The sequence below is a fragment of the Sphaerodactylus townsendi genome, linkage group LG02, assembly GCF_021028975.2.
Source record: "Sphaerodactylus townsendi isolate TG3544 linkage group LG02, MPM_Stown_v2.3, whole genome shotgun sequence".
Taxonomy (NCBI): Eukaryota; Metazoa; Chordata; class Lepidosauria; order Squamata; family Sphaerodactylidae; genus Sphaerodactylus; species Sphaerodactylus townsendi.
This window is the reverse complement of record NC_059426.1, coordinates 29,531,336-29,554,570: the sequence shown is the minus strand read 5'-3', so window position 1 is coordinate 29,554,570 and position 23,235 is coordinate 29,531,336. Positions and strand designations below refer to the sequence as shown.

Here is a 23,235-nt window from a genome sequence, read left to right as displayed (position 1 = left end):
TCAAGGAAATTTTTATGTTTTATAAATGGATTCCCAAGCAGCTTCCATGTGTGAAAGGGGACACCTGGAAATAATATGTTACCCAGAAGTGCCGAGTGAACCTTCCATTCATGCTACATGATTTTTTAGAAACACATTTACATTTGGTGGGGTAGGTTGAGACGGCTGAGTCACCACATCCTTCCCTCCTTGTTTCTCTTAAGTATCTATGAATTAACATACAGCTCTAGACTTGAATCGGAAAAGTGTTTTCTCAGTACAAATGTTCATGTATATATTTAAGACTGTCTTTAAAGTGCTGCGTATATTAGTCATTGGTGCCCTTTATACAGGGTGAACTCCATCATGAAGGAAGCTTTGCTTATGTGATACAGATGCAAAGGTTGTACATTTGCGTTTGCATAACACAGTGCTCTTATTTGTGTCTTGTGTTTTGTGGTCAAATTCCTTTGCTTACAGCTGTGTCCTGAATTAACCATTCTACTGTCCCATTCAAAATTAAGACTAGCCCCCTGAAACATCTCAAGTGTCTGCCTGAATGTGAGGCTGCTTGTTCAGCCGAATGAATACTTGTACTTTTCAAGTGGGGAGAGGAAAAGGGGTGTTAAGCTTTCATTTTTATCCATGTGATACAGACGGTATCCTCCCGTCATCTATTGCTTCTGCCTTCACTGGTTCAATTGTATTTATAGGATAGCAGGGCACAACAATTGAGAAAAGGCATGGGTTTGGGGGCGGAAGGCCAGCAAAGATGCATTTGAATACAGTCTACTGCTAAATACACAGATGGGATCACCTGCAAGTTTAACAGTTCATATAGAACCAAACATTCTTGGGCTCAGATTAGAGTAGCTTTGCCGAAGATTGCAGTGCTGGCTTCCTGCATCAGATTATTTGCTGCAGGTACACTTTGGGCTTGTATTTGTCTTTTTGTGTCTAGACATAAAGCAGCACCATCACTTTTCTTCTGTATGTATGAATGTTTTGTAAATGGGTGGTGCCATTATAATTAATGCCCAAATAAGTTTCTTTAAGTAAGTGTTCTTCATTAAATAGATGTTAACCACGTTGGTGTAGACGACTATCTTTGGTTTTATTCGGGCCACAAGGCCTTGCATTTCTTTGTTGCAATGTTTGCCTTTTGCATGCCTGTTTTCCTTTCCCATAGGTAGAGGAACTTCATTCAAATATTCCCAAACTGGGACTCTTTTACAGCCTGCCATACTCTTTCTCACCGAAAGATGACAGGAGATTTGTGAATTAATCCACCATTTCCTGGACCTTCTTTGTTCTAGAATGCTCTGCTTGGGTCCTAGTGCTTACCTAGTGGATTAATTCACTGGATTAAATCTCCTGTCATCTTTTGGTGAGAAAGAGTATACTACAATAGATTCTCTCTTAAAGAGAAAAACCCCATTCTATATAAACCTAGATGCCAATACTTGTATTCTGTTCAAGAGGTTTCACTTTCATTTGTACTGCTTGCTCCTCCCTCCTTACACCCATCTGCTTGTTCAGATCCACCCCAAACAAGCTTCTGTTCATTCAGCTTCTTGAAACTTGGCGCTTTAGGTAAGGGAGTGATCTGGAAAGGAACAATGGGATTGAAGTATTTTTCTCAACTCTGCATATGTATTTTATAACATTTTTACTATGAAAAAAAGGCATGCTATCTCTGCAAGTTGACAGTTTTGAGAACTGCAAAACCAAGTATCTCTGATAATAACTTATAAATAGAAAAACTGCCCAAAACAGTAATTCAAAAACCTCTGGAAGAGCATGACATTGTGAATGGATTAATGGGTTTCATTTACCCCCCCCCCCCCAATGTAAACATTGCACAAACATACAGACTCATGTTACATAATTAAATACTAATCCTAATCATATAATAAATAACCTTTGGACTATAACGTATCTTATATAGAAAACCATTTAAACTATATTTAGATATTGTCGAAGGCTTTCACGGCCAGATTCAATTGGTTGTGATGGGTTTTCTGGGCTGTGTGGCCGTGGTCTGGTAGATCTTGTTCCTCACGTTTCGCCTGCTTCTGTGGCTGGCATCTTCAGAGGTGTATCACAGTGATACACCTCTGAAGATGCCAGCCACACATCCAGGCGAAATGTTAGGAACAAGATCTACCAGACCATGGCCACACAGCCTGGAAAACCCACCACAACCAGTATATTTAGACAGATTTTTCCCCCCACCAAAAGTATTTATTCAAAAAATTAAAAATTGATTTTTAAAAAAATCATTGATTTTTTTCCCCACCCTGGTATTGTTTTAGAAGTACATGTTACAAGAGCAGTGCCACATTGCACAGACATCTTCCAATTTTCTTGAAGCTGAATAAATGGTCAAGTAAACCAGTATGGTGTATCTGGTGGTGCTTAGCTGTTCCATAAACTTTTGTGAAAACACTCCATGCAATTCTAAATTGCTTGCTCTCATTTCAGAAATGTCATATGTCCAGTGATACGGTTCTGGTTATCTTCTTAAATAGTATAAATGATTATTCTTGGGCTGATAAGTCATAAGGATGCAAAAGAAGGAATTGACAAAATAGGTATGAGTCCAGCAAAGGAGCAGCTGGCATAACTGTCAAAACATGTTACATGGTGGTAGAGTTGGGTTCTCTTAAATGAACTCCAGAGTAGGAGTCAGACTTTGAAGCCAGCCTCACTAGCTGCTGTTAGTTCTGTTTTCAAAGAGGCTTTGTTCCAAAGACTTAAGCTACTTATGTGTGAAAGTGTTTTATGTAGCTTCTTTGCAATAAGTTTGGTAACTTGTTTATAAAGAAGAAAAAATGTGAAGCCCAGGATCTGAAATGTCAGGCGTCCATCAGCTTTAAAAGGTTATTTCCACCAGTTAGCTTGTGAATTGCTACAGACCCCAGGAAATGGGCTTCTTTTCTGTATGCTATTGTTCGCAGGACCTAATTGTTGGGATCCTCTCACTTCATTGATTCTGGCTTCGTTCCTTACTGGCTCAAGTAGCTCTCTCATCTGCATTGTCCTGTTCGTGCAGTTGAGCATTGAACTCAGGGGCGGAGCAAGGGGGACCTGCACCCGGGGCACGTGTGCGCCCTGCCGCAGCGCCCCTTGCTCCATTGGCGCTACACCACTGATTGAACTGCACTAGAATTAATGGCCTCCTTTCCCTCTTAGTCTGGATGTAATTAGCTGCCTCTGTTGGAGATCAGGTGATGATGGTGTGCCATTTATTCTTGTTCTTCTTCCCATGCGTTCCTCTCCATTCTTCCACCCCAACCCAACCTTTTCCATTGTTGTCTCTTCCATCCCTACATTGCCATTCCTGTTTTTCTCTGTTTTTGTTCTCTTCATATATCATAGAAACATACGGCTTGAAGGGATCCCAAATGTCATCTAGTCCATCCCCCTGCACAATGCAGGAAATTCACAGTTCTCCCTTCCCTCCCCCCCAGTGACTCCTGCTTTATGCCTATTTTAGATCCAAACACTTGGTTCTCCTCTTTTCTATTTCAGTCCATATTTACTTCCCTGTCCCATTATTTTTCAGCTATCTCAGAGAAGATTTCCTTATTTTATTCCCTTCACGCCCAGTTCTGGTAACTGGATTTAATGAGTTGAACCTTGAGCACTTCTTGAGAACCTCTTTTATGTGCCAGGGCTTGGCCCTGGTAATGAGTGACTGAGCATGAAGCAGAATGTCTTTCTGTGACTATTGTGAATTGTGTCCAGCAGAAACTTATTAGAGGAAAGTCTCCTAATCCAGAGTTTATAGTTTCCATGTAAACTGTGCCACGGTTCAAATGAGAACTACTTAAAGGAGTGAAGTGGAGACAGACCAGAATACACTGATGAAAATAGGATTGCCACTAGCACACTTGGGTCTCTGTGGGTTCTGCTCTCCAGTCTAGCTCTTAAATAATCTTGTTGACTCTTCAAAACTTTGCAAAAATTATATTTACCCATCCATAGAGTAGATCTCTACCATCTCCTATAAGCACCTAAAAGCCCTCTTTATGATTATTGCAATAGGCAGTGGTCGTTCACCACAAGGACAAATAACGACATCTCAGTTGTCGGTGGTAGAATGTTCTGCCAAGTCACAGCAAACTTGTGGCCATTCCATAGGGTTGTCAGAGCAGGAGACGTTCACAGATAGTGTAGGTAGCCTCTGTGTTGTAGCCATGGACTTCCATGGTGGTCTCCCATCCAAGTACTAACCATGGTCCATTTGACAAGATTGGGGTAGCCAGGGCCATCCAAGTCAGAGCACACATCTTAATTAACTGCCTCTTGACAGCATGAAGCTCCTTTAATTGCTCTGGCTTACTTCAGCCTACTACATATTGGGATATGTAATACAGAGGAAATACAATAAACAAAAAAAATATGACTGACTTCTTTCCAGTTTCTGCTCACAGTTGTTATTTTCCAGTATTCCTGTGTAAACTTACAAATTGTTACTCTTTGTAAGAAACCAACCATAGAGGCTTGGGAACTTGGTGGATGAATTTTTTTGACTGTTTCCTCTGTCTCTTGAATTCTCTACCTTTGGAGTTGAGAGCAGCTGATTCCCTAAAGGCCTTCCAGGTTGGTTTGAAGGTCTGCCTTTTCCAAAGGGCCTCTGAATTAGAACTGCAAGATATGGTACATCAAGAGTGGTGGCAGTGATGGAGTAAAAAGGATATCGAAGAGATAGAAAAAGTGCAGAGAAGGGCAATGAGGATGATTGAGGGATTGGAGCACCTTCCTTATGAGGAGAGGCTGCAGCATTTGGGACTCTTTACTTTGAAGAGGAGACGTCTGAGGGGGGATATGATTGAAGTCTATAAAATTATGCATGGGATAGAAAATGTTTACAGAGAGAATTTTTTCTCTCTTTCTCACAATACTAGAACCAGGGGGCATCCATTGAAAATCCTGGGGGGAAGAATTAGACTAATAAAAGGAAACATTTCTTCACGCAACGCGTGATTGGTGTTTGGAGGTGGTGATGGCCACTAACCTGGATAGCTTTAAAAGGGGTTTGGACAGATTTATGGAGGAGAAGTTGATGTATGGCTACCAATGTTGATCCTCTTTGATCTGAAATTGCAAATGCCTTAGCAGACCAGGTGCTCAGGAGCAATAGCAGCAGAAAGCCATTGCTTTCACATCCTGCATGTGAGCTCCCAAAGGTATCTGGTGGACCAGCGAGTAGCAGAGTGCTGGACTAGATGGACTCTGGTCTGATCCAGCAGACTCGTTCTTACATTCTTATTGTATTGTATTGAGCCCATAAAAGGAAGGACAACCTATAAATTTAAATGAGTAAATATTGATTTCTGTTGTATTTTATAGACTTTGTTTTTAGTTGAATTTTTATTGTAGCTAAGTGTCTTTTTATTGTTCTTAACTGTGCAAAACCACCTGGGGATCCCCAACTGGAGATGATTTATAAGTTAAGCTTGGCAGTGTGATATGGCTGCAGGCACATATTTATTACACTTTTAATCAGGATGCTTCTAGTTTAAGAAAATATATCAATTATTGTTCAAATCAGCTTACTCAATAGTAGAGTGCCAAAGTGTGTGTGCTAAATGTATTGGGGAAAAAGAGAAAACATTCCAAATGCACTTCCTTGAGAATTTAAAGTTCTTGAAAACGGGCTCTAAAACAAGCATTGTAGAGGCATATCCCAAAACTACGTAATGTCTCTAGGAAAATAAAGCTGATTAAATATGAACATGGGTAGCTGCAAAGCATTTAAGGATGAAGTGCGCTTGGGCTGAATGCCATCCATATTCTACATCCCCAAAATATAGCTAATGGTAAAGTATTATTCATTTGCAGGTGCATTGCTTCTACTGGGTGGGGGAGGGGGAGGGAGAACAGTTGAAAGGACAGAATTGGTAGTATGTTGCATTAGCCTTTTGTAGTGTATTTTGTCCTAAGCGTCTTAATTTCCCTGTTTTGAATGCTAAGTAGCAAGGGTCTTGTTTAGAATTAATACTACTCATGCATGTAAACGGTGTGAAAGAGCTGCTTAGCAAGTTAACACAAAGTGTTCTTGTGTCAGTCCTTATGGAAATAGATACAATACAAACATTACAGCTGAACTCACGGCAAACTCCATTAAGTGCAAACCTGGGCTCTTTGTTAAGCCCGAGGCTTGAATAGGACGTAAGCTCATTTTGTTGAATGTAATGTCAGGCTTTTTAAGGGGGTTTTAGGGGTTTTGTTAAGTTGAGACCAATTCATTAAGTTTTATTGCCTGGTGAGAAGCAGCAATACGTTATTGTGAAACTTCATCAAATATTCATGGTTAAGGAGAAGTAGTAAATGTATTCAATCAAGTGGTTTTTTCGGGGGCCTGAAAAGGATTATGCTGTCTGCTCAGCTGATAGTCTGTAATGTTCACTTCAGCTCTTTAACAAGTCTAATTTTAATCTTGATTCAGTTTTGGTGGGGACATGCACGTGTTTCATTTCTCGACCCTTTGGTTAAATTAAGATTGAACAATCAGTCGTGTGGGCCTTTTTTCTTGCATCTTAATGTGGGGTTTTTTTTCCTCCTTAATGGTTAAGAGTATTTTTGGCTCAGAATCCTTGTTCTGTGTTTCCTTGGCACTTGCATGTTTGGATTCTTGTATTCTGGCTTGCACGTACAGGTGGGAAAAGAGTTGGTCTTTATTCTGGCACTGCCAATTAGTTACCTAAGTGCCCTCGTTTTGAGAGGGTGCTGTTGCTTGGCTCAGAATGTGAGATTGTGTCCAGCATGCTCAGAAAAAGCAAGAAGTTTATTCACTACAGAACTCCATATTGAGTGATAGGTATGAAGTGTGGTTAAAATGCTCCTAGCTTTCAAGACTCTTTGCACCCTCCTAGCAGAATGGTATGTGAGTCAAAGTTGCATTTAGTAAGGATGGTGAGGTATCTGACCAGGTCATATTGGCATCAAGGAAAGGCTACAAATGAGCCTTTGAGATGGAAGAATTGAATTGGTATCCCCATCCCCCCCCCCCCCCCCCCGTGGTTTGTCACCATAGAGACATTGGGCACTGTTGGTAGGAGAGGGCAGGTTTGGGGGGAGATTGGGTTGGATCCCTTCTAGCATGAGTGGAGTTTGGATCATAAAAGGAAACGTTCCCACTCTTCTGTCACCTTCATCCCATGAAGTCTTGGCTTTGAGGGTTGAGGATTCTCAGGAACAGTGTTGGGATTGGTGAAATGAGAAGGGGGTTCCATGATCCCACACCACAGCTTCCAAAACACATGTTTATGATCCAACCATTGTCTTGAATTTTTCTCTTAATTGATGGGAGGTGATTAGTTGATTTCTGATAAAATACCATTTTTGAATAAGTGTGAACGGGAATCTTCAGTTAAAGGGAAAGCGGCATTAGTGAATCAGAAAATTTAGCATCTCCCTAATCGCATTACATTTAACTCATTGAACTAATATTTTCTGCCTGGCCATGTACCGTGTATACTCGTGTATAAGTCGAGTTTTTCAGCACATTTTTTGTGCTGAAAAAGCCCCCCTTGACTTATACACGAGTCAGTTGTATTTTAAAAAATATTTTTGGGTTTTTACTTTGTTGGCCGCCAGGGAGTGCAGTTATTAGTCTAGCACAGGGGTAGGGAACCTGCGGCTCTCCAGATGTTCGGGAACTACAATTCCCATCAGCCTCTGTCAGCATGGCCAATTGGCCATGCTGGTAGGGGCTGATGGGAATTGTAGTACCTGAACATCTGGAGAGCCGCAGGCTCCCTACCCCTGGTCTAGCAGCACCAAAATTTCAGGATATCATCAGGTGACACTCCTGATGATCCCACCCAAGTTTGGTAAAGATTGGTTCAGGGGGTCCAAAGTTATGGACCCCCAAAGAGGGTGCATCATCCCCTATTGTTTCCAATGGGAGCTAACAGTAGATGGGGCTACATTTTGAGGGTCCATAACTTTGGACCCCTTGAACCAAACTTCACCAAACCTGGTTGGTATCATCAGGATAATCCGTTGCTGATACCAGCCAGGTTTGGTGATGTTTGGTTTAGGGGGTCCATAACTTTGGACCCCCTGAACCAAACTTCACCAAACCTGGCTGGTATCATCAGGAGAGTCTCCTAAAGATAGTCTGAAATGTTGAGTGCACTATGCCTCTTATAAAACATTGCCCCCTGACAAAAAACTTAGTTTTGAAGGATTTTAACTCTTGTGTTTTAGCTTGGTTGCTGGTTGAGCTAAGGTTTTTGTACTTTTAAAGTTATTGTTGAGACCATATTGTTTTTGTTGACTCCCTTTTCCACTTACAGAGCTAATTTACTATTTTTCTTTGAAATAAATATTTAAAAACATTTAACCTACTGATGCCTCAATTAATGTAATTTTATTGGTATCTATTTTTATTTTTGAAATTTACCAGTAGCTGCTGCATTTCCCACCCTCAACTTATACGCGAGTCAATAAGTTTTCCCAGTTTTTTGTGGTAAAATTAGGTGCCTCGACTTATATGCGGGTCGACTTATACATGAGTATATACAGTATGTTATTTGTGGAAGCCAGCTAAGGAACAGCTAACAGCTGTAGTTCATATATGTGTGGTCCTCCTAAGTAACTGTGATTATTTGAATGGTCAGGCACTTCCTTGTTTCCACCCCCCTCCGTTGGGAATGAGGCAAATAGCTTCCTTCAGCACAACGTTGAAAATTGGGGAAACTAGAATGCCTTCGTACCATTTGTGTTTCTGGTGGATGGCTTTGAAGGGCGGGCTGTGCTCTGAACTCTGGTGAGGACCACAGTGGAGCATCTAGCACTGAGACTCATGTCTGTAAGGTCTACAGCTTTTTGTTTCTGGATCTACACAGCAACTTTTTCTGCAGAACTATGGGAAGTTAAGATCACCTAGAGTCAACAAACCAAAGGTTTAACTATGTCATATGTGAATAAAGATCCTCTTGTTATCCCAGAGGAATGAAGGTGTATATATACATTTTCTGTGGACTTGTTAAAAAAAATCACTGTGATTTTCTCCTCTTGACTTCCAGGCAGATGACATAGAGAATAAAATCAGAGAAATTATTCCACCAGGTTTTAACAGAAGTATAGATGACTTTGCGTGTCTGCTGGAAAAGGATGTGAACTTCAAGCCATTTGGAATATTATTGCATACATATTCTGTGCACAACAGAGAAGCTGGTGAAGATATCACTTATCAGATATACAAGGTAAAAAAAAGGCTCATTGACACCAAATGATATAGTTGTTGTACTTCAGTTTTCGTGGCTTTTATGCAGTTTTCTTGCAATATTTGAAAAATGTTTATGTTTGCAAAAGTCGCTTAACTTTTAAGTCCTTCCCTACAGAAACATGATGTTCCACTGCCTTCCTTTCTGTGAAGGGTTTCACCTGACTTTTTCCCTAGGCTGACATGACATGCCCAGGCTTTCGAGAGTATCATGAAAGGCTTCAGACCTTCTTGATGTGGTTTATTGAAACTGCTAGCTTTATTGACGTGGACGACGAGCGATGGAACTACTTTCTAGTGTAAGTACAGTCCTAAAGCGGCAGCGGACCTTATTACCTCTACAAAGGGCTGCATTTTTAATTGTGGCTGGCCAATTATTTGGGACAGTATAACGATATTTTTTCCCAGGAAAAGGAAAACTATTGTTTATCAGGCTGGAGTTTGCACCCATTATGCTTTTTGAGGCCTTTGAGAATAGAGCCAAATTAAATACTGTTGTCCAATGGATCCCTGAATGTGGGGCTTAAACAGTAAAATGAGCTTTGCCTGTGTTTTCTTTTACTTGCCACCTATTCATCTTTATAATAGGCAAGTGCGCTGAAGTGCTGTAAAGAGGTCTGATTTATCCAAGTTGCTGCACACCAATTAAGTGAATTGTACATTCAGAACATAGCAGGTGTACCCATTGGGCCCTCACAGAGTAGCTTGCTGACACTGAAAATTCAGTCAGAGAATGGAAAAGAAAATGGACACTGCATGGGAGCGCGACTGTAATTGACCTGCTTGGCTTTCTGTTTTATCTGCAGATTTGAGAAGTATAATAAGGATGGAGCGACGCTCTTTGCGACCGTAGGCTATATGACAGTCTATAATTACTATGTGTACCCAGACAAAACCCGGCCACGTGTAAGGTAATTGACAACGTAACATGTGCCTTGCCTTTTATTTCGGGCGAGAGAACTGTTGGAAGTTCCCAATCCTTGTTTGATAATGTTTGTTTTTTTAAAAAAAAATGCAAAAGTCTCTTGTTTGACTTTGAATTTATTTGTTTGTTTGCATTAAAAAAAAACACGGAAAAGAGCTCAAACCCAGACTGGAATATATTGGCTTTTTTGTGGTTTGTAATATATTGCTGCAACTTGTAAGCCGTTGTAAATAAGTATTAGTAAAAAGCTTTGCTTTCAAAGTGGCTGTAGTCCTTTTTCGGTAAACATTTCTCTTCTCCCCACCCCCTTGTTCTTTCCGCAGCCAAATGTTGATATTGCCTCCATTCCAAGGAGAAGGTCATGGAGCTCAGCTTTTAGAAACAGTTCATAGATACTATATGTTGTCCCCTACAGTGCTTGATATAACAGGTACGGGAATGAGGCTTTTGTTGGGAGACGGGAATTCGTGTATGTGAAACTTTGTTCTTTTGCTGGCTGCTGGTGCCATAACTTTCTGAATTCATCTGTCAGAATTAAATGATCTTTCAAAGACTGACTTAAGAAGAGGGCAAGGTTAAATACTATCCTTCTTTATAGCAGGACTGTGTATCATGTAATTCTTCAAATCCTTTCCTTACTGAGAACAGGACGCTATGGAAATTCAATCTCTGGCGTGAAAGGATTACCAGTTAATTAGCCCATTTTTTTTCTTGCGCAGCTGACTTGACAAGAGATTAGGTTTCTGAAATTCTTTGCTTCTACAAAGCACTAAATCAGAACACATACTGAATATGTGGGGAGGGGGGGAGATAGTTTTTTTTATAAACACCAGGACTGTATGCAGCATTCTTGACTCGACGAATGAAATGTATGAAACTCCACATAGCACTGGCAAGTCTGTTTAGAAACAATTATCAGAATCAGCACTGAGATGGTAGAAGGCTACTCTAGAACAATACAGTGTGGGCAGTTGAAGGAGAGGAGGTATACCAGTGGGGGTGAACCTATGGCACTCCAGATATTCATGGACTACAATTCCCATCAGCCCTGCCAGCATGGCCAATTTGGGGCTGATGGGAGTTGTAGTCCATGAGCATCTGGAGTGGCATAGGTTCGCCACCACTGCGATATTCTATCAAGTTGGAAATGAGTCACAGGCTTGAGTTAGGCGTCTCTGATGTCAGCTTTCCCACCTACTGAAACATTTCATTGAACGCTATCCCTGCGCAGTACAAACTGTCTCTGGCAGCTCTTTAAGTACATGGAACTAGCTGTGTGTTTTGAGGCGTTCTGGAATTACAGTATGTAGGTCTATTCCAGCAAAATTTTGAACAGTGGGTGTGGGAAATCCATTTCATTTCTTATTAAGAAACCATGGGAAAGAGGCTGCATTTCAGAGAAAGGCAGTCTGAACTAGTGGGAACAATAAGATGCTAAATGTGCTACAAGGATACATACAATAAGTTTCATTACCAATAAAAACTTAATCACCACAATCTACTGAGCTCCGTTGTGCAACCAACAAGGTCTGTATGTGTGGCCAGGAGTAGTTTTCTTTTAGCAACAGCACTTCCCATTGTCTCTCAAACTGTCTGAAGCAATCCTCTGACTTGCAAACACTGCTTGCAGTTTGGAGTTGTGTGGGTACATAAAGCCCCGGTTTTGCTGCAAAGTAACACAGCTTGTTTATACATCTTTTGCAAGCTCGATACTACTGCATCTGCTACTCAAGGCTGAGTCCAGCAAAGTCCCATGGAATTTCCAGACTGTTTCCAGCATCTGCAGAACAAGTAATGTAAGCATTTTGATGAGAAATAGGCCCCTTCCGCACATGCAGAATAATGCACATTCAATCCACTTTCACAACTGTTTGCAAGTGGATTTTGCTATTCTGCACAGTAAAATCCAGCTTGAAAGTGGATTGAAAGTGCATTATTCTGCATGTGTGGAAGGGGCCATAGTGACTAAGGACAAAAGTCTGTTTAAACATACAACTCTGTAAGCAGAATATTCTGTCTGCATTTTACAGCAAGGGCACGCATTACATCATCTCCCCCTTTATAGCACATTGAAATGGAGCTAGGCCATACAGTGATGGACAGCAGGCCTCTCTGCATCAGTGTGCAGAGTGTGGTGTGCGCGTGTGTGTTTCAGCAGAAGTACTCTAAAACAGATTTTAAATTGCCCTGTAGAATAATCTGCCAGGGAACATGCTGTTTTCAACAGGGAGCTTGAAAGGCAGGGTAAGAAGAGATGAATTCCTCTTTCATCCATTTCTCATTGCTGCTGTTAGGGGAAATTGTGCTGGGCAGATACAAGGGAGATAGGAAATTATGAGAGTGAGATGGCATTGAAAGTGACGTTAGCTACGTAAACGGTGCATCAAACTGAGTCAGAGCTGCAAGATAATTGGATTTATAAAATAGTTGTTGGTTTAGAGTTAGCCCGAAGTGGTTAATCTCGGTGACGGTTGTGAACGGGACCAATCCTGTCTCTTTTCACGAAAGGGAAACTTACTACTAATTTGCAATTCTGATTCACATACATTTCTATTACTCTTTCAACAAAGGGGTGGATTTTTCTTTCCTCTGCATTCCCCAAAAAGTTGTCCCTGCGTTGGCAGTAACTCTGCCTTCACACCCTGAACTCTGGCACAAGGCTATTATTGCTGATTTCTCACTCCATTCCTGAGGGTTCCAGAACAGCTTTGTGGAGGATGCAGACGGCTATGTCGGGAACGGAAAGGTGGCAAAGCGTGTTTTATACATTCATTCATTCAATTCATTTTTATTTTAATAAGTATATTTATTGCATTTTCCACAATTGTAAGGAAAAAATCGTTAATTCGTTCATTTACAAATGAGAGCAAGTTTGTCCATTCAAAAATAACAGATTACATAATAAAGTTATAATACTCATTATCTAGACATTGCTTCTCAGTTTAATATGTATTCATTTTCCCTTACCACCACCCCATCCTCCCCACACCCAACTTATATCCCCTACTGACTTCCCCTCTACCATTATATAGTAAACATTGTAATAATAAAATATGTAAGAATACAGATTGGATTCATCTGAAAAAAAATTGTTTAAACCTTAACACTTTAGTCGATATTTTATTAACTATTGCTACGTAATTAATCCATGGCTGCCAGATTCTGTAATACTCCTCCGCTGGCCGGTCTTTTAGGTTAAAAGAAATTCTGTCCATGATATATAATTGCTGGACTTTATTTCTCCAGTCCTCTAAGTTCGGTATCTTCACGGACTTCCATTGTTGTGCAATCACTATCCTTGCTGCGGAAAACATGTGGAACAACAATTCATGAACAGTTGGGTTCAACCCACTGATTCCAACTGGAGGCACTTCCTGTAAACTGCTCCAGACACGCTTCCTTCTGAATAAGTGAGATAAAATGCATTTAACTATTGGCCGTGTTCAGATCCGTGGAAAGATCTGTGGAAAGGAGTCACAAGATCCAACCATACATATTTATTCTTTTTGTGGCCGTGTTCAGATCTGTGGAAAGGAGTCATAGGATCCAACCATACATAAGAAAGAATAACTATGTATGGTTGGATCCTATGACTCCTTTCCAGCCCTTTTTCTCCATCAGAAAAGGTCATTTTTTAGTGAAAGATGTCTTTCTCTTGTTGAAAGAAGAGTTAGAGGAAGAGAGTTATGTGATCTAGCTTAGTGGAAAGGAATCCAGTGAGTGTGCAGAGAAAATTTCCCCTAGCATGCCTGTTCCTTCGCTACTCAGGTGGGTCTTCAGGTTTACTATGGTGTCTCCTTGTTTCCTGCTCCAGATAATGGCATGTTTGCCATGGGAGATGCTCAGTCCCTGTCATAACAAGCAAGTTTGCTGCATCTGTGTAAGCAATTCAACACGTTCATAGCTTCAGAACTGATAAGCCCTCATTCAGAGTAATGTGCTTGGGCTACTGCAAAGTAAAGAAGGGGCTGTTGTAAAAAAACTAGTTTTGGTAATGGTTACCGGTTGTACTGACTTAGCTCTGCCAGTGAAGAACATTCTGTAAGGGGACATAGTCTGATTACTGATATGTTCATAGTTGTTATTACACAATACGATAATGCAGTATGTTCAGTCAGCAATTTGAGGGTTACCTCAATCCCCAGTGTACACTTGTGATTAGGAAAAATAGAAGCACCCCCTCAACTGTAGGAGGGCAAGCACCAAACAATGTTTAAAACTTTATGAACAGATCTCTTCACGTTACTGCATTAAACGTTGCTGTCATTTATTAAAATAGCTACTGTGTGGAAACTTTCATGCAAATATAGCTATGGAACTTTTATTTGGGTTCGTAAACAGCTATTAAATAAGCGGGATTATAATCTTGATTTACCTTTTATCCACTTTACTTCCCCTTTCTTATTGGTCTCAAGGTGCTACTGCACTTAGAAAAAGAAGAGTTTGGATTTATATCCCTCATTTTTCTCCTGTAAGGAGACTCAGAGAGGCTTACAATCTCCTTTCCCTCCCTCCGCCCCCCCCCCCCACAACAAACACCCTGTGAGGTGGGTGTGGCTGAGAGAGCTCCGAAGATCTTTGACTGGCCCAAGGTCACCCAGCTGGCGTGTGTTTGAGTGATCAGGCTAATCTATTTCCCCAGATAAGCCTCCGCAGCTCAAGTGGCAGAGCAGGGAATCAAACCCGGTTCTCCAGATTAGAGTGCACTCGCTCTTAACCATTATGCCACTGCTGCTCTTTAACCATTGCACTGCAGGCCAACATGGCTATCTTCTAAAACTATCCCTTCTCTTATGTCTTTGTAAGCCTTGTCCTCAGTAGGAGCCACATTGTGAACTTCTTGTCTACAAAGTGGTACAGTAAAAGCCTGATTATCCAGAATACTCAGTTAACTGGCATTGCCAAGAAGGCAAGCTTCTCCCCCTCTGTTGCCATGCTCATGTATCGTGGGGCACATGTACAACCCACTTCCACCTCCGTGCTGGCCAGCTTGATGTCTCTGCCCATTGCTGAGCTTCTGACAACTGGTGCTGCCAGCTAATGTCATCCTCAGGTGCCTCATTTCTCCTCAGCTGTGCTGGCAGGGTCCTGGGCTCTCTCACCTGCCTGCTGCATAGGATGATTTCAGTGAAAGGTCCTGCCAGATGTGAGAACTGTCTGCATGGTGTTCTCAATGAAGTAGGTCTTGGTTGCTGTGGATTCTTCTGGGTGGAGGCAGGTCTGAGCAATAAGCTAGGCATAGGTGTCAGACTCGTGGCCCTCCAGATGTTGTGGACTACAGTTCCCATCATCCCCTGCCAGCATCATGCTGTATTACCCTGCAATTCTTTCCCCATGATTGCCAGATAACAAAGCTAGACAGATAAGAGAGAGGGGGGGTGGGCTCTGTAGCCGAGTATCTGTTTGGCATGCAGACAGTCCCAGGTCCACTCCCTGGCATCTCCAGTGGAAAAAAAAGGATCAGGTATCAGGTGATGAAAAAGACCTCTTCCTTAAGCTTCAGGGAGCTGCTGCCAGTCAGAGTAGACAATACCAGTGGCCTGACTCAGTATGAGGTGACTACATATATAGATGTAGAATCAGCGTCTGGAATAATTTTTCTAGTAATGGCTTACTTGAATTTTTTTTTAAGTTAAGCTTATGCTGAAATCCCAGTCCTGTAACCTGTGATTGAATGTTTATTCGTGTGTTTTAAAACTATCTCATTTTATTAAAAGAAGTTTTTGTGTTTCCAAGTGTCAGAGGGAAATGGAAACAAGAACGCTGCAGACTATAAACGTTGGCAGGGATCGTTCATTAGTATGCAACCTGCAGAAGACTCCCACTTTCTGAGCTGAAGTATGGTTGTTAAAGGCTGCAATGCTTAAAGCCTATTGAGTCAGTGGAAAGCCTCTGGTTTTACTATAGCAAACGGCTCTTTAGTTTGACTTCTTTATGTTGGACTGAAAGGAACAGGGAAGAATGCTTAAATCTCACTGTGGAAATTAATGTTCAGGTTTGTGTTGTATGGGGTCAGAATGAGCAAAACTTGGGAAGGCAGAAGGCACTATCAATGTGAATGCTGCAGCTAGAAAATGAAAAACAGCCTCACCGAAGTTAGCTTCTAGAGGCCCGATGGCTAAACAGCCAAGGGGTAAACCAGTCTCCCAGCAACATACTTGGCAAACCCTATGTAGATTTCGATGGGTTTAGATTTGAGTAACTACATTATATTGTCTTAAAGCACATTCTGTTCTTGTCTGAACTTTTAAAAATATTTACTGGGTTATCCACAATGAAACACTGGCATTTTAAGAGACTTCTGGAGCCTCACACTGTTTGTAAAGGGAAAAAGGATCAGTCTTCAAGATGCGAACACTTTTTTTCTTCTAGCGGAAGACCCATCTGAAAATTACGTGAAACTACGAGACTTTGTCCTAGTGAAGCTTTGCCAAGACCTGCCTTGCTTTTCCCCAGAGAAGCTGAAGCAAGGTTTCAGCCAAGAGATGGTGACCGAGGCTCAGCAGAAGTTGAAAGTGAATAAGGTACATGAAATGCACATTTTCTGTTTAAGGAATAAGCATTTAAAAGTACCCATAAACAACACATTTATTCTAGGTGGGCAGAATCCCAAAAGACCGTCACTATTTCTTTGGATTCCAGACAGTGTTCCTAGAAGACACCACTTGGTTTTAGTACATGCCCACCACCATATCTTGATCCACGACTAGACAAGTTCAGCCTGTCTTTGAGCTTTGATGTCAGTTGTCTAGAAGGGCTGAGTGTAGGTAGTACACATAATCCACTGCGTTGTATTCATAATCCACTGTGTCAAGACGCCACTGATGGGTGATTAATTCAGTAAAGCATTTTAGAATCTAGGGCATCAGTTTTCTAGAAAAATAATTGTCAAGATTATTCGAGAATATGTGGACAGCAAAAACATTATAGGAAGGACGGGGGAAAGGGTCACCTTTTACATTATGGCAGTATATTGAGGTGTTGCCCTTTGACTGTCTCACGGATAACTTGGTTAGAATGTTTTGAAAACATTAAAGAGGATATCTGGGTGATGTGTAAGAAAACAAGAAAGGGGTCTGAATATTGCATTGAATCAACGCAAAGAACTGACAGTGGATTTCAGAAAGTGAAGCATGTAGCTTTGCAGTGTGAGGTTATGGTTAGTGGGTTTTTTTTTTTTCCAGTTGTGCGTCAAAAGTAGGATATAGAACTGGAAAGAGATGAGACCAGAACCGCCAGTCAGTGAGAAACCTGTAAATGCATTGCATTCCTAAAAAGGGAAACGAAGGACAAATGTATGTTCTTAAAGAGATTGAAGCTGCTGTGTTCAGAGTGCATTTGTTCATAATGAGTACTGAGGTTTAAAGTGTGAAAGTAAACAGTAAAAGGGAATTACAGCTGTCCTCATCTAGGAACTACTGTTTGAGTATAAAAAATTTTTTGTTGCTTCTTAGTAGTGTAGTACTTTTGTTCATAGGAAAAAATGTTTCATGTTTGGCAATAGGCTTCTGTACCTGTCACAGCAGCTGAAGGATATCTGCTGTGGAACTGAGTGACATTTTGGTGCTTTGAAGGACTTTTGCACAGTGACTCTCAGAATCCATAAGTTAGATCAACAAAATGGCATGTGTTCTTCCTCTCTGTTTGGCCCACTGGCTCTGTTGGCTAAAATGTGCTACCAAATCTCCACAGAACATTGTACCATTGGGGGTGGAAAACCTAGTTTGCAAGAGGAACTGAATCTCCTTTGGTCAGTTTTCGCCACACTGGGAAATGTGTTCTTTCACCACCAAGTCTCTTTTGCCCCCAGACATGAAAACAGATCAGCTAATTTTTTTAGTGTTTGGGAATTTTTGAATAAGGGCCAATGGGATCAATATTGAGAAAACAGTTTTTAAAAAGAGAAGAAGAGTTTGGATTTATATATCACTTCCCTTGAGGAGGCTCAAGGCAGCTTACAAACTCCTTCTCTTCCTCTCCCCACAAAAGTCACCTTGTGAGTTTGGTGAGGCTGAGAGAGTTCTGAGAGAACTGTGATGAGCCCAAGGCTTCATGTGTAGGAGTGGGGAAACAAACCTCCAGATTAATGTCTCCCACTCTTAACTACCATAGCATGCTAGTGCTCATGCAACTATGAAATAATATTAGCATAAGAGAAATATATGCTGGAGTTACAAGGTAGAGTTGAGAGGGAGTTTTCTTAATATGTAAAGAGTGGAAAATAATTGTAAGCCTTTGGATAATGTGTTTCTCTTGTTTGCTAGCAACATACAAGACGAGTTTATGAAATTCTCCGGTTACGTGCAACAGACATGGCTAATGCAGAGCAGTCTAGAAGTTACAGACTGGATATAAAAAGAAGACTAATGGGTCCTTACAAGGTGTCTTTTTACTCTGGTGTACTTTTAAAAAGTTTCTTAAGATGTTCAATATTTTGTGCAGTTTGTTTTGCTACACCTCTATTTATATTTCAGGTTCATATTTATTACCTTTACATTTGTTCGGTTGGATCCAGACTAAATTATTAATTTCCTCCAATTCCCTTTTCCTGCTGCAGGGTCTCCTGGCAACGTTTTGTGGAGATCAGCAGGAAAGGCAAGACAAGAAAGTTCAGTTGTTCTTATGGGAACTTCAGTCTGGAACTAGCCCATTGTTCTGTTTTTGAGTTTGGGTTGAAATACCAGCCAACCGATGTTCTGACCTTTATGACAAACTGGAGGTCTAAAGCATGAGCACTTGGTCTGCATAGAATCATGGCCCAGTTTCTGGTCTTCTGCTCCTTGTGGCACTAAAATCTGAGTATTAACAGCAGTGTGATACAGAGTGAGCATTTAGAAAGACACCATCCTTCTAGCAGAGCTCATGTTGAAAGCTCTGTAAAAGGATGGAAGGACTGCTTTTTAGCAGGGAAATTTATCTTGCCATGGAGTGTATTGCATTTATTCAGAGGAAAAAGTATTCAGTAGCCATGATGCAGAGAGGCATATGTACTCCCACAGCGGGGTCATGAAAGAGACTACCATTTTCCCTGTCTGGCTCAAGTGCCTCACCAGGCACTTCTGTGGAGTTTAGGCCAGGGGATGGGGAGCTGTTGTTGGAAAAGGGACGCTCACAATCCCAATGCATATACGGGATATTCTATGCAGTACTTTGGTTCCCAACCAGTAACTGAGTTCAAAAGCAGATTTGTCCTAGAAAATGACACTCAAAAGCTGTTGATTAGCAGCAGAGAAGGGGCAAGGGGCCAGAGTAAAAAGGAGGAAGGGCCAAAAGGTGTAGAGGAGAGCTCCACAGTTTATTAGGATTAAGCCTGGAGCTGGAGCAGTCATTACACTGAATGTTTTGCAGTACTTGGTAGCTGCCACTGATGTTTGAAGCAAGTACATTTCCTTCCTTACAGGAAGAAATCAATTGTGCTCCTGGCTGTCCCAAAAACACTAGACAGTTTCAAAATAAGGGAGTGACTCATATTGTGTGCCTTATATATTTTTTAAACTGAAAAGGGGCCATTATGACCTGCTGATTTAAGCAGACAAGTGGTCCTAGCGGTGGGGAGAAAGGGAGCATCTTAATCCTTTCATCCTCTCTTTACCATTACTGCTCTTAAGCTGTTTTTTGGGGGGTGGAAAGAAGTAGAGGGGTTTTTTGGCGTACAGGTGGAAAAACAGCATGGTAGTAGTAGTTTAAAAACAAACAGAAAAACTGCAATGAGGGAAAGGATTAAGCATCTGCTTCCTTTCTGTTTGATTCCCAATTGCAACCTCTGCTGCAGCTTTTCTGTTCAAAAATGGCAGGAGACCTCGAAGTACCTGTAAATTGTCAACAGTGGCCTTCATTCTCAAACTGTTGCTTGATAATGGAGAGGGAAATAGAGAGATTTCTTATTGCCGGATTGTACTTTTATACCAGAGAGGAACAACGTAAAGTTTGATAGTTGTTAAAGTACCTCATACTTAATGGTATAAGTGGAGGGCACCTTGAAAGGTCCAGAGTGTGGTGGAAGGCAATCAAATAATGTCCTTGATTGAAGAAACTGGGACTGGGGAATGTATTGTCGAAGGCTTTCACGCCTGGGGATCGTGTATCACATTGGTGTATCACATTGAAGATGCCAGCCACAGTTGCAGGCGAAACATTAGGAACAAGATCCACCAGACCATGGCCACACAGCCCGGAAAACCCACCACAACCAATTGGGACTGGGGACTCCAGTAAAATGGAAGGCACTCACTTAAATATAATATCAAAGGAGTGCCAACAGCAACTGACAAAGAGTGGGCATGTCTATGCCATCATCTGTTTCTTCCAAGCATTTTGGCTTGGCTGCCATAGATTCTAATCTTTGTGCATTGTGTTTTTTTCTATTAAAGTAAGGTATTGAATCAATACATTGTAAATCCTCCTGGACCAATTACTTTAATTGAACACAGCACAGTAGGATTTAATTGTGGCTGTCTTTGGTTATAGGGTGCCAATTGTGTGTAAAAAGAAATGACAAAGATCCATTCTTGGGCTTTCTGGATTTCTGAGCTTAATATAAATATATAAAAATAGCAATTCAGTCTTAACAGTGAAACATGCTTCATCTGTTTAAATTTTGTGTTTTGTCTTAGAAAAAGCAGAGAGAGATTGCGAAGATGAGAAGATGCTTGAGACCAGAAGAGTTAACCAACCAGTTGAACCAAATAGATCTAAATCTGCAGCACAAACAACTAGACGAGACTTTCCAGCAGCTTGTTTCAGATTATCGAAGAGTCCTAGAACGGCTCGCTCAAGTCTGAGGATTCTGCCTCCCCTACAAGCAAACTTGCAGATTTCTCCACATAGTGTTGTGAAATACATCCATGATCACAGCTTTTACTGCAGAATTTCACGTGACATTTTTGATCACTTTCAAGTTGACTGGTTTTCTGTGCGTTCTGAATATTTTCTATTTTTGTGTTGTAGATTTAAAAATTGCTTAGATTCCGGGGCACTCTGCTGAAATAAAAGTAGACTGAGATGCACTTCACAGTAATATTATCTGAGTTTTTTATATTATTATTATTTGCTTATATGTATATCCCATCTTCCTGTCTAGCAGGACTCAAATTGACACACAACAACATATAGACTAACATAAATTAAAACTATTAAAACCGCAGTACATAACCTAGCATCTTACATAAAAAGATCTGGCATTTTGTAGAGTTCTTGACATGTTTAGTTTTCTAGCTAAGACAGCAATAAGTGTAGTTTTAATGCACACCTGCAGATCAGTTTCGGGATTCTGAGTCGCTGAAACTTAGCCCATTATATTGTTGCCATCTCATGTTGAGAGAAGAGTGAGGTGGTTGTCAGATAGTGTATTCCATCAGAGTCTTTGAGATGGATCAGTAAATAATGTAGGAGAGATCCTGGGCCGATTTACTAACCTGAACTTGTTTCAGAAAATTATGACATTTATGTGATGCTATTTTAGCACACAGTTACTATCCTGATGGCATGCAGTGTTGCCATCTTCTGGCAGCTTGCAATTCGTTTTGAGAAAACAGCATGTTGCTGCAACAAATTCAGTCAGTTGTTACCAGAGCAGTGAAGAAACTGCTGTTGTGTTCTTTTTATCTTTATGTATTTATCTTTGTGTATAACGTGTTTATGTATGAGCATCTCTTGGTCGGGCTGCAACATGGCTAAGAGACAGAGCGGAGTTAGGTAGAGACGTGGAGTATGATCACTTACTTGTGCTGCAGCTGTCATTGGAATTACCAGTTTCCTCCGCTGTCCTCAGCTGCCCTTTTGTTGGTGATGGTGACATCTCCATTGCTTTAATAAAGAAGCATTTCCTTCCCTCTTGCTTGCTGGGGTCTCCCAGCAGGGGTGAAAGTAAGCTGGTGCAAACTACTACACAGTATCAGTAAGAATGCTGTAAAAGCCAGTATCACAAATCTTCTGCTTTGAGATTTCCCAACAGTGTATTGGTAAGATATTTTTCACCCCTGCCTTTCTAGATCACTGACCTAACATAAGGGAAAGCAAAGAACATAAGAAGAATCTTGCTGGATCAGATCAGATCAGTGGTCTGTATTGCAGTTATTCTGGAAGGCCAGCAACAGCATAGAAGTCAATGGCTCTAGCACTGGTATTCAGTAGTCCATTGCCTCTAGTTACCATGGCTACTAGCCACTGATTGACCTATCCTGTATGAATTTATCTAATTCCCTTTCAAATCCATTTTAAAGAAGATGGCTTTAAAGAAGAAAAAGAGGAGCTCTTGCAATAGAGGGAAGTAAGTAAAGTAGTCTGCTAAGGCTCATTAAGAATGGTGCTATTTAATGTAGTCATTAGTAATTTGGAGTCAGAGGTGAGGTGGCCAAGTTTGCAGTTAATACTACATTAAATAACTCCAAAATGATCTCTTCAAGCTCGTCCAGAAGGCAACTAGCAGGAACAGCAAATGAGGTTCAATGTAACTAAAATACTTTTGGGGATCCCAACAGTCTGCTTTCATGTGTATGTTGATAGTCTGAAGTCATAGTGACTAATAGCTTTGTTAAAACACTGACTCGGTGCACAGTGGTTGGGAAAAGTGCCAATTTAATTTGAAGGGATTTGAAGATAAAACTGGCAGCATCGTAATGCCTTATAGCATGACATAGCCATTCTTGGGAATGTTGTGTACAGTTTTGGTCTCTGTTATTGCCAACAAAAGTATCACAGGGTCAGAAAAGAACAGCAATTAAAACAGTGGTGGGATCAAAAAATTTTAGTAACAGGTTCCCATGGTGGTGGGATTCAAACAGTGGCGTAGCCCCAATGGGACTGGGCGGGGCATGACGGGGACGTGGCCGGGCATAATGGGGCGGGGCATTCCTGGGCGGGGCTGTGGCAAGGACGCAGGGCACATGCACCCCAGGTGCAGTTCGCTTTAAGGAGTCTCCAAACGGCTAACAAACGCCACCGCCCCCCTTTTCTCTCCCCACAACAAAAAACATGTGGGGCAGCAGGTGGGGCAGAGAAAGTGGAGAATCAAACTCAGCTCTCCAGATTACAGCCCAGCCCCACAGCAAAAGTTAAGAAGTCAGGTGCTCCATCCCCCCGCCCCCCA

General features: G+C 41.2%; 1 protein-coding gene across 2 annotated transcripts in view; it reads left to right on the top strand.

Moving 5' to 3' along the window:
• Nucleotides 1-21,159, top strand: part of HAT1 (histone acetyltransferase 1) — a 29,133-nt gene extending 7,974 nt beyond the window's left edge. The window contains exons 5-11 of one of the 2 annotated variants that reach the window (XM_048486239.1): nucleotides 9,024-9,203; nucleotides 9,401-9,522; nucleotides 10,030-10,134; nucleotides 10,472-10,578; nucleotides 16,521-16,672; nucleotides 18,413-18,529; nucleotides 20,762-21,159. In XM_048486239.1, the coding sequence (XP_048342196.1) occupies nucleotides 9,024-9,203; nucleotides 9,401-9,522; nucleotides 10,030-10,134; nucleotides 10,472-10,578; nucleotides 16,521-16,672; nucleotides 18,413-18,529; nucleotides 20,762-20,929 (951 nt within the window). In that variant the 3' untranslated portion in view covers nucleotides 20,930-21,159. The remainder of the gene's footprint in view (nucleotides 1-9,023; nucleotides 9,204-9,400; nucleotides 9,523-10,029; nucleotides 10,135-10,471; nucleotides 10,579-16,520; nucleotides 16,673-18,412; nucleotides 18,530-20,761) is intronic. The other variant, XM_048486240.1, reaches the window with a different exon arrangement.
• Nucleotides 21,160-23,235: the final 2,076 nt, after the last annotated feature.